The sequence below is a fragment of the Typopeltis vanoorti genome, chromosome 10, assembly GCF_054136105.1.
Source record: "Typopeltis vanoorti isolate ZY-2024b chromosome 10, IOZ_Tvanoo_1.0, whole genome shotgun sequence".
Lineage (NCBI taxonomy): Eukaryota > Metazoa > Arthropoda > Arachnida > Uropygi > Thelyphonidae > Typopeltis > Typopeltis vanoorti.
The window spans coordinates 138,028,656-138,040,911 of record NC_143558.1 but is presented as its reverse complement, the minus strand read 5'-3'; the positions used below and the strand labels follow the sequence as shown (position 1 = coordinate 138,040,911).

Below are 12,256 nucleotides of genomic sequence, written 5' to 3'. Positions count from 1 at the left end.
TTTGCTTCTAACACTTATAATATGGTACTGGATTGCATGAAATTGATGAGGCTAGAGATATGGGCGTGATGGACAGAGAGGTGAAGTTCAGAGAGCATATTGTACTAGCTGATGTCTCAGGCACAGCTGAGTTATCATGAGAATGCACATGCTGTGTGACTATGTCTTTTGATTCACATGTTGAATGTAGTTGGAAAAACAGTTCAAAGGATTATGTGAGATTTTAAGAACACATTGACAAGATAGGAAGGTAATTATCCCTCTTTATAAGGCTAAGATTTAGTAGCATCTTGACTACTGTGCACAGAGACTTGAAAGGATAATAGAACATAGGAGTTAGTTAAGAGGCATCTACAGAAAGCTATATAAAATTGTATACCGAAGATAAGGAGAGTTAATCAGCTTCAGAAAAAGAAAATGCTGGGGATAAAACACATAGAAAGAAGAAAGGTGATCAGCAAACTAATGAACAGTACAGGGGTCAGGCAAAAAGGATGACCATTTTGGGGTGGGCATCATTATGTTTGGGGGGAGGGATTTACAGGATACTACTATCATAATATCCTGTATTCCTCCAAGGATACTTAAAATGATATCGGATTTTGCCTTAGCTTATACTGTAAATTTCACTAGTGAGGCATGAGCAGTGCAGCAACTGGAATTTAGGTCATCCCTTTGAAGATCATCTCACCTGACACCACTCACTACAAAATTATAATACAGACCAATATAAATATACAACTGACCTTTGAACAACACGAGGGTAGGGATGTCCCCCACATTGTTCAAAAATCCGCGTATAACTTTTGATGGCCCAAAAATTTAACTAATAATACTCTACTTGATAAACAGTAGATAAACACATCTTTTCTATTGAATATATGTATTATATACTATATTCTTACAAGAAAGTGAGCTAGAGAAAAGAAGATATTATTACAGAAACACAGCTTTCATTTTCAGAAAGTATTTCCACAACTCATAGGCCCTTGGGTGGGCTCGAATTAGTGGAATATAACTAGCCTTTTCGTAAGACTGAGGAAGCAAATCAAGCTTTCATGAATATTATATATACACACACACACATATTTCAAAAGCCTACATACACTGACATATCTACATGCCTCTTCCCATCATTATAAACCTAAAAATTGGGTATTATTTCCACATCAGGAATTAAGCCCACTGACTCATTACTGACAAGGATGAACCAGTTAAAGAACTCTCCATTAAAAAATACTTTTCTTCAAACTGGCTATAATGACCACATTATCTCTAGACTACTTAACCAACATCAGGATTAGGGATATTTCTAAAGAAGCAAGAGCCTGTGTAGCTCAGTGGATGTGGCATTTGCACACCATGGTGCTTGACCGCATGAAGGAAGATTTTGTTTTGAATCTAGTCATTGACTAGAGGAAATTTTTCTAAGCCTTTTTTCAACTGGTTCCTGAGTTAGTCGATCTCTGGCACGAGCAAGCAAATTTTTTCTCCAGGCAACTCAAGAAAATCGACCATACAACCCACATTATTACAGACATTACATATATTGTGATAGGGTTAGGCTGGCCCAAGGCTGTCACTGATTAAGCAGCACACAGTAAAGAGAGACAGCTCAACAAGTGCCGCCATCTCTGATTGGGTACCAATGGAGATTGAACTGCCCACTCAGTCTCCAAAAGTTAGATAGGATAGATAAGGCTAAAGGCCTCGCCTACTCCCTAGACGGGAATAAAATGTTTATACCTGAAGATATCATATGCGATTAGAATGACACAGCATGTTTTATTTGAAATATTTGTTGCCACCTTATTCTGGTTTTCTGCCTTTTAAACTCTTACACACACCTCTATATTGTGTGTGTGTGTGTGTGTGTGTGTGTGTGTGTGTGTGTGTGTGTGTGTGTGTGTGTGTGTGTTTCTTCTTCTCATACTCCACAAATGACTGTAGAGTAGATATTTGGAAACATTCCTCACAGAAATCTTCGACTCAGTTCTTTACTGACACTTCATATATTTTATATAATATACACAACACCTCTATACTGTTGGCACACAGGTTGCTAAGGGATAGCATCTTCAGTCTACAACCAACATGTTTGACTTGAATCCCATTGTGAAGTGGATGTTTGCATGTGGCAGAAGATTTTTATCATCTGATGTGAAAATATCATCTTACTTATCGGTTGCTAGACCAGAGTTCCTGTATTATCAAACCCTTACCCACTTAGCCTATAGTCTATTATTGTAGCTATTATGTTACTAATATTTTGTGAGTGAAACCGCTATAAGACACATGCTTGCATGCACACAAATACACATGTACCTTGGTCTGCCACGTTTTCTTTTTGGTTTTTCAAGTTCTTTTACCGGATATGCAACTACTTGACCTGAGGAAGGATCTTGTTGAAGAATACACTTCTGACCATTTACTACAATTAAGGAATTCTGGGAAAGTTGAATTGGTCTTGAAACATCAATAATAACCAGATTGGTTTCTTCACCTGAAAAGAAAAAGTGAGGGATATGCTGAAATGAGAATATGATAAACAAATGGATACAACATTTCCAGCACATATAAGCTGATATTTTTTTTTAATATTATTCAACTGTTATATTGTATAATTATTATGACTATACATACTTATATGCTATTTCCATCTGGCACAATAGTACTTGCTTCATGTATTCAACTTTTTTTAGAATCACTCAATCCTAAAGAGAATCAAATGATAAAGGAGACCAGTGAAGTGATAACTACTATGCACTTCTGAATTCTGAAAATACAACTATATTAGAATTTAAGAGATCAATACACGACTGGATCTTGGTCCTTTTTTTTTTTTTTCGTGCAAAATATCCAGGGTACCAGACATGCTCACCAACATGGATGGGGTACAGAAAATAACACCATCCTCTAACAACTCTCAGCTTCCTTGATTTCTTCTCATCTCAAACAGACAGAAAAGACTGCATTGGCATTTCTAGTTAAGTTTTTTATATAATGGTTTTAATTTACAATGCAAGACAAGAATAAGAAAATAAATAACATTATTTATTTACTTATATTTCACTGATGTTATACCCAGCATCTATCTTCAGAGCACAAACAGTACACAAACTGAAACCATCAGTTAATACCAGGAACAGTTAAAATTCATCTAATTGGTCGCATCTGTTGTTGGACAGAGAGAGAGATTAAAAAGCATCAATTTGATCTGATAATCACTGTCTCCCAGATGTTTGGTAAATTGATACTGCTATACTTATTGAGGAATGTCCTAAAGCTGTAGCTGATTCCAAAAACAGTCTTTGACGTGTAATGACTTCTGGACAGCACTTTTGTTTTTTCTATTTGATCATGTGTGTGTGTGAAGGGGTGTCCAGGCATGGTCTGCCAGTCCCAAATTGCCATAACAATGGTGACAAGTATATATCTTATGTGCTCAACAGATCTTCCTGTCTGTCCCAGTGAGCCAGTCACAAGTACAGAGCACCTCAAAAATTATTATATCTCTGTTTTGGTGATTTAAGTTGTTTTCATTATGTCAGCTACCTGAGGTAAATCTATTATTATTATGTCACAGCTCCAGGGAGTCCAAAGACTCATTGAGGGAGGGTACCCACTGTACAACTCTCTGTCTCCACAAACTATGACAAACTGCAACTACCATCATCGTCCACACCAATGCCATCGCCCACAACCACTAGTATTTTCAAAGATAACCACAAATATCCATGCCTGCAGCAAGATTCAAACCCACAGCCTTTTGGCTGGAGATCAGATACGCTAACCACTCGGCCAACCAGGCCAGCAAAGACATATCAAATATATATATATATATATATATATGGCTACTCCTTCTAGCCATAGGAGTAACCATAGTATTCAACACAAAATATGAGGCTAATCTTCTTGAATGGCAGTCAGTCTCAAGTAGAGTAATGTGAGCAAATATGAGAATGGGGAACTGGATAATGAGACTTGTTTGTGCCTATGGTCCCACAGAAGGTTCTACTAAGGAAGAAGTGGAGGAATTTTTTGAGGCTTTAGAAAAAGCAACTGACACAATGAAAAAGGAAAAGTTGGTCCTAGTTGGGTATCTAAATAGCAGAGTAGGAAATGATTGTGAGACATACAAAAATATTTTTGGAAAATTGGGAGAAAAGAGCAAAGCTAATAATAATGGCAAATATCTGTTGGATTTCTGCTCAGGACATGGACTGTTTATTACTAACACCATGTTCCAACATAAAAATGTGCACAAATTCACAAGGAGAGAAGAGGCAAGGAATAATTCACATCAAGATCATCATCTGGAGCGTACCTAAGTATACAGAACAAGCTGAGTTACATCATTAACTGTAAGCTAGAGAAACAATGATTTGATCACATGTTATTCTACTGGCGTGACCTCTGGTGAAAAAAAAAATAATAATAATAAATAAAATTAAAAATAAAATAAAATAAAAATTTTTTACATTAAGCTAAATTCTATTTTTACAATGACAGGAATAAACATTCTTTTAGATGGTTTTCTTTCAGAAATAATTGGTGTCCTATTTGAATTACAATTCCTATTTTTGATTTACAATATTGGATTTTCTAGTCCTGTTAATAGTTGTTCTTGGTGAGGAAGGTCGAATATATGCCTTCCATATGTTTGGGATTTTTAAAATATCGTTGTTGTTCAGATTGGGGTGGTTGCTGATAATCTCGCAGGCTTCCTTGAATTTCCGTTCATACCATGTTCTAGTGTGATGACAGCTGGTGGTTTTCCAGTCAATTCTGTGTAAGGTATTCAGGGCATGATCAGCAAGGCCAGCTCCACCATAATTATTATATTTAATGTGTTGTTTATGTTCTTTATGTCTAATAGGAATAGTGCGTCCTGTTTCTCCTATACATGGTATGTTGCAAGTACAGTAAATCCGGTATACTCCAGGGTGAGCTAGTGGAGGGAGTGGGTCTTTGGATGAGTTGAGTAAGTTTTTTAATTTTGCAGGAGGTTTAAAGGTGGCTTTGAGGTTGTACTTTTGTAGTACTCTGTTTATTTTGTCTGATATTCCTTTAATGTAGGGAATGGTTATAGTTTTACTGTAGTCTGGTTTGTCTTTGTTTTTTATTGTGGTTTTGTAGAGAATTTTGTTTACAGTATTTTGGCTGTATCTGTTTTTTTGTAGGTTATTACTGATCATTTTAAACTCGTCTTTCAGTGCCTGTTCACTGAAAAAAATCGTCTGAGCTCTGTTTTTTAGCGTTTGATGACACCTAGTTTTTGTGTTGGGTGGTGGTAGGAGTTTATGTGTATATATTGTCCCGTATGTGTCGGTTTTCGGTAACCAGTGAAGGAAAGATTGCCCGAGGGAAGACGTGTGACAAGTGTATCTAGAAACGGAAGTGTGTTGTGTTTTTCAATTTCAATTGTGAACTGTATGTGTTGTGTTGTTTGTTTAGGTGGCTAAGGAATGTGTCTAATGTCTGGCAGCCATGGGACCAGATTGTGAAAACATCGTCAACCTATCTAAGCCAGACTTTGGGTTTTAGAGGGAAGGAATCTAGGGCAAGTTGCTCAAAATGTTCCGTGTAAAAGTTAGCAATAGGGGGGATAATGGCAAGCCCATGGCTGTGCCTTCTTTTTGTAAGTAGAAGGTGTTTTGCCATACAAAATAACCCAACCGTAATACATGCACAAAAAGCACCGTGATATCTGGAGGGAATTTGTTTTGTAGGAGAAGGATTGTGTCATTGATTGGGACATTCGTAAAGAGGGCAGAGATGTCAAAACTGACTAATAAATCATCTTTTTCTAATGTAATGTCTTTGATGATGTTTATGAAGTATTGTGCGTTTTTGATATAGGAGGGAGAATGACCTACCAACTACTTGAGTGTTGCCGCTAATTTTTTGGCTAAGTGATACGTCAGGCTATCAATTCCTTCAACGATAGGTCTTAGCAGGGTGTTTTCTTTATAAATTTTTGGTAGACCGTAAATTCTAGGGGAGCGCGCGTAATGAGGGAACAGTTTTTTGATTGTATCTTCGGGCCATGTGGTAACTGATTTAAGTAGTTTCTCCGTTTTGTTTTTTGTTCTGTTAGTTGGGTTGTAGTTAACTAGTTTGCATGTGTTATTGTCAGAGACCAGCAGATTCGTTTTTTCTATATAAGTGGTACGGTTTAAAATGACAGTGGCATTTCCTTTATCAGCTCTGGTTATTATTATGTTCGGATTTGTTTTAAGTGATTTTAGCGCTGTTAATTCATGTTTAGTTATGTTGCTTGTTATTGTTTTGTTATGGTTTAAAATGTTCGCAGTTTCTATACGTATTTTGTCTGCTATGTTATTAGGTATGAATCTTAGGCCTCTTTCCATATTACAAATAACTTCAAGTTTGTCTATCGTTTTTGGTGCTATAGCAAAATTTAAACCTTTGTTAAGTATAGAGATTTCGTCTTTGTTTAGAGCGTGGTTAGATAGGTTAATTATGTTATTGATTCCTGTTGGTGATTGGTGGCTCCTGTTGTTTCTTGCATCTGGTTGGTTGTTCTCGTTCACTGTGGCAAACTTTGAATATGGCGGCTGGTTTTGTCGTTCTTTTAGTCTTTGAAATTTGGAAATTAGGTTTTCTTTCTTCGTTTGTTGGATGTGGTTTGCTGTGTTGTCCGTAATCCTTTCTAGGATTATCCAGATAACTGCGTTTAAGTCGCTAGATAGCTCCGTTTTTTCTTTTAGTAGCTGGTTTTGTGTAGCGGCTAGGTTCTTTCTGGTAGCTTGAATCTGCTCTCTCAGTAGTGCTTTCTCCATGCGGTGGTATTCTTTGTGCCTTTGTTGAAGTGAATTTCCTCTTTAGCCTGATGCAGTTAGGAGTGATATCGCTGTCCCTACGCCATTTTAAAAATGCCAGTTGATTGATCAAATTTGAAACTTGGATCTCCAGCTTACCGTATTGATTACATCGCTTGTGGGTCAAATCTCCATGAATTATTGTAATCCTTTCTTTTAGGGTTACACGGTGATCAGCATTCATTTTAAAAATTTTTATGGAAATTACAACCGTGTTAAAAACTTTTTTATTATCCCGACGTTTCGATCTTCACATCAAGATCATCATCTGGAGCATACATAAGTATAATATAATATAATAATAAATATATATATATAAGAATTATGGTGAAGCTGGCCTTTCTGATCATGCCCTGAATACCTTACACAGAATTGACTGGAAAACCACCAGCTGTCTACATCACACTAGAACATGGTATGAATGGAAATTCAAGGAAGCCTGCGAGATTATCAGCAACCACCCCAATCAGAACAACAATGATATTTTAAAAATTTAAAAATAATATGGAAGGCATATTATTTTTAAATTTTATTTACCAAGAACAACTATTAACAGGACTGTAGAAAACCCAGTATTGTAAATCAAAAATAGGAATGGTAATACTAAAAATAGGACGCCAATTGTTTCTGAAAGAAAACCATCTAAAAGAATGTTTATTCCTGTCATTGTAAAAACAGAATTTAGCTTGATGTAAAAATTTTTTATTTTTTTTTTTATTTTTATTTTTTATTTTTTCACCAGAGGTCACCCCAGTAGAATAACATGTGATCAAATCGTTGTTTCTCTAGCTTACAGTTAATGATGTAACTCAGCGTGTTCTGTATACTTATGTACGCTCCAGATGATGTTCTTGATGTGAAGATCAAAACGTCGGGATAATAAAAAAGTATTTTTTAACACGGTTGTAAATTCCATAAAAATTTTTAAAATGAATGCTGATCATCGTAAAACCCTAAAAGAAAGGATCAAGACACCAGAGTGTACAGAGGATTTGAAATTGGAAGTGATCACTATTTAGTCTTGAGCAGGAAAAAATTGAATTTCATATTGAAAAGAATAACATGTAAGAAAGTTTTAAAGCGAATAAAAGTTGAGCAGCTCTCAGATTTGAACTGTACACTAAAATACACAAGGATGATTGAAGAAAAAATGAAAGAGTTTGAGAACAGGAATCAAACCTTGGAGATTCAGTGGCAAACTCTGAAGAAAACATTGATTGATTCTTCCAGAGAGGCATATGGTGAGGTGGTCTGAAAGGATAAAAAAATCAGAACTCCGTGGTGGACACAGGAAGTTAAAGCGGCAGTGAAGGAAAAGAAGAAAGCATATCAAAAGTTCCTGCCAAATAAGTCTGCTTGTGCTCTTAGAGAATACAGAGACAAATGCAAGAATGCTAAACACTGTGTAAAACTAGCTAAACAAAAGTCATGGGAGGACTTTGGCAAGAATATAGAAAATAAATATCAAGAAGGTGGCAAAATATTCTGGAGGTTGTTGAAGAAGCTTAGGAATGGAGGAAAGAGTGCTGTAAAAGGAGCTGGAGATGATAAAGGTGACATGAAAACAGGAGAAAAAGATATCCTTGAAGTATGGAGTAATTACTTTGAAAAACTGCTAAATGAAACAAGCAGTGATGACAGCACAGTAGTAAAAAACACTGACCAGGCATGCACTCAGGAATACGTATCCATACTTGAAGTAGAAAAAGCCATCAAAGGCTTATGTGGAAAGGCAGCAGAAGTAGATGATATTAGACCAGAAATGCTGGAGTATGGTGGTATAAGAGTCTTACAGTGGCTACACTGCATAGTACACATGGCCTGGGCAGACTGACGAATTCCCAACGATTGGAGTACAGCTCTCCTAGTACCCATATATATAAAAAGGGAAATAAAACTGAATGTGAGAATTACAGAGGTATTTCCCTACTGAGTGTTCCTAGCAAGATCTATGCAAGTATACTTGAGAAACTGCTGAGAAGAATTGTGGAAGAAACGCTTGGTGAAGAACTAGCTGGATTCAGGCCAAATAGGGGCTGTCAGGATCAGATCTTCACTTTACGACAAATAGTTGAGAAAGCATTGGAATATAACAGAGATCTGTATTTAAGTTTTGTCGATTTGGAAAATGCATATGACAAGGTGCCAAGAGAGAAGCTATTCAATACGCTACAGTTATATGGTGTCAATGGGGCATTATATCAAGCAATACTTAGTCTTTATTTGAGTTGTAAGCCAGCAGTTAGAATTGAAGGAAGTACAGGAAGATGGTTTAATGTTAAATGTGGTGTGAGACAAGAATGCACATTATCCCCTTTGTTATTCATTATCTATATGGATCACATTATGAAGGAAAGTGGTATTAAACATGATATCAAAACTGGAGATGTTAATATCAGCTCTTTGCTTTATGGGGACAACGTTATACTTCTAAATAAATCCCCTACAAGTCTACAAGATTCTCTGACTAAATTGAATAACTGTTGTAATAGATATGGTATGAAGGTCAGCAATAAAAAGACAAAGACAATGAAAATAGGCAGAATCATTGAAAATGTCAACTGTATTGTGAATGGAGAACCTGTGGAACAAATGAAACATTTCAGCTACTTAGGCACGATTTTTACTGAAGATGGTAAATTAAATATAGAAATAGACAACAGAATCAGCAAAGCTGGTATGGTAGGAAGTCAATTGAATAAATTCATATGGAATAAGAGAGAAATTAGTCAGAACACTAAATTAGCTGTATACAAGACAGTGTTCAAGCCAGTTTTAATTTATGGATCTGAGAGCTAGGTCAGAAGTAAAATGTGACCAAAGACTAGAGACCGCAGATATGAGAGTACTGAGAAAGATTATAGGCGTGAACAGATGGCATCAATGGCAATATCATATTAAAAACGAGGATATTAGGAAAGAACTTGACATTGTCAACATCCAGGAATGCGTTAGCAGAGCTAATCTCAGGTGGTATGGTCACTTAAACAGAAAGGGCGAAGAAAGATTAGCAAAACAAGTGTTCTCTGCTAGGTTGGCAGGAAAACGTTAGTTATTAATGATGTAATTTTTTCATGTAGTACTATCATATCCTGTACACCCCTTGAGGGTACATGGCAGGAATTTCATGATGATGATGATATATATAGATAGATAGATAGATAGATAGATAGAGTTTGAAGCCAACGTGAGAGATGTATTTTTGTGTAAAAGAGAGTAACTGTCGGAAATGAGTATAGGGCATTCACTGGCAGAGAAATGTGAGGAAAGGTTTCTACTATGACACAAAGCAAATAACGAATGGTGGAAAAGTAGACTATTAAGAGAAATAACAAGATTCTCCGAACCTTTCTATAAGATGTGTATAGATGTCACCAAATGTATACAAGAAGATTCCCTATAAATCTACAATAAGTTTAGTTTAATCCTTTATCCAAGTGTGAGCAAACAAAGTTTGTGCCTGAAAGTATCTTCAAGACTGGGGTAAGGTAGTGCAACACCAGGCAACTCATTGCAAAGGTGGAGAAAGATCTCATCACTCCTATCTCAGTATCTCCCATAATGCAAAGCACATCTCCTTGCGGATGCATAATGCTATGCATTAAGGCAAGGAGATACTGAGATAGGAGTGATGAGAGCTTTCTCCACCTTTGCAACGAGTTGCCTGGTGTTGCACTACCTTACGGCAGTCCTGAAGATACTTTCAGGTGCAAACTTTGTTTGCTCACACTTGGATAAAGGATTAAACTAATTTTATTATAGTCTAACCAAGTGAAAAATAAACTCCCAACATCTTTCTCTGAATCCGGAGTAATTTAATAATAAGGTTGCACACCCTTTGGCAACTCCTATAGGTTAGGATGACCTCTCACTGCTTCTGCCTTTGTATCTTCACTACTGGGCCTGGCTCCCACTGACGAGGCCTCAATAAAGGTCGAAACCAGTATGGGTAGTGACCCTTGCCTTAATGCATAGCATTACACATCCGCAAGGAGATGTGGTTTGCATTATGGGAGATACTGAGATAGGTGTGATGAGTGCTTTCTACACCTTTACAACAAATTTTCCTGGTGTTGCACTACCTTACCCCAGTCCTGAAGATACTTCCAGGTGCAAACTTTGTTTGCTCACACTTGGATAAAGGATTAAACTAAACTTATTATAGTCTAACCAAGTGAAAAATAAACTCTCAATATCAGTTATCTGATGGACTTCCAGGTTTTGAAGAAGTTGGAAGCTTAACATCTTTCTCTATTACTTTAGTGAGGACTAAGAAATGTTATAGCATAAAGTATGAGGTAGAGATGCAGGACAGGATATTTAGTCAGAAGCTGCTATAGATCAGAACACACAAAGGGCGAGCATCTGCACAATTCACTATGGCGGGAAAATACTTAGTAGACAATTCATCGTGGAGAAAATCCATTGTGACAAAATTCACTGTGTGGAAAAATAATCATGGGGAAAATTAATCGTGTGGAAAATTCATTACAGGAAAATTCTTCACAAGAAAATTTGAAATCCTATAGTCATGTCATTCGCATATATGAAAACAATATATATATTTTATGGATTATTTATTATTTCGATTATATTTACAGTTCTGAAATTTTTTATTCCCTATAGCATCATCGTTATTAGGCATGAAGTTGAAAGAGCAGTTAAGCAGCTCAACAGCAATAACACCCCAGGTGCAGATGAAATCCCAGCAGAGTTAATTAAGGCCACAGGGGATGGAGGGATAAGAGTGTTTCATAGATTGATTAAAAGGATATAGGAGACAGGATCATGGCCTAGAGACTGGAAGAAGTCAGTTTTCATACCACTACACAAGAAAGGTGTATGAAGGCATGCAAGAATTATAGAACTATTAGTTTGATATCTCATGCAAGCAAAATTTTATTAAAGATCATGCTAAATGGGATTGAGGACAAAGTTGAGGCAGAGATGCCCGAGGAACAAGCAGGTTTTAGTAGGAGCACCAGAGATCAGATCCTTTGCCTTAGACAGATCATAGAAAAATATAAAGAATTCAGACTCCCTCTGGTAATGTGTTTCTTGGAATACTCTAAAGCTTTTGACTGTGTTGGGCATGTGAAACTGTGGGGGGGTAATGAGAAGGATGGGTTTTCGTCGGCACGCTGTCAGGTTGATGGCCAACTTGTATAGGGAGCAAGAAGCCACAGTAAGAACGGGGGTTGGATTGACTGACTGTCTTCAAGTTGGAAAAGGAGTTAGACAGGGATGTTTACTTTCTCCTCACTTGTTTGTATATATGCAGAGGACATCATGCATGAAGCATTGGATGAGCTCGGGACAGGAACTGGGATAGGAAGTGGATTGATCAGTGGTGATGATGATGCAGTACTCCTTTGTAATGACGTGGAAGAACTAGGACTAATTCTTGACAG

At 36.8% G+C, this 12,256-nt stretch overlaps 1 protein-coding gene across 4 annotated transcripts in view; it reads right to left on the bottom strand.

Moving 5' to 3' along the window:
* Positions 1 to 12,256, bottom strand: part of LOC150102833 (uncharacterized) — a 630,466-nt gene that overhangs the window by 557,885 nt on the left and 60,325 nt on the right. For all 4 annotated transcript variants that reach the window (XM_090398795.1, XM_090398798.1, XM_090398796.1 and 1 more), the window contains exon 3: positions 2,326 to 2,503. In XM_090398795.1, coding sequence (XP_090254921.1) covers positions 2,326 to 2,503 — 178 coding nt within the window. The remainder of the gene's footprint in view (positions 1 to 2,325; positions 2,504 to 12,256) is intronic.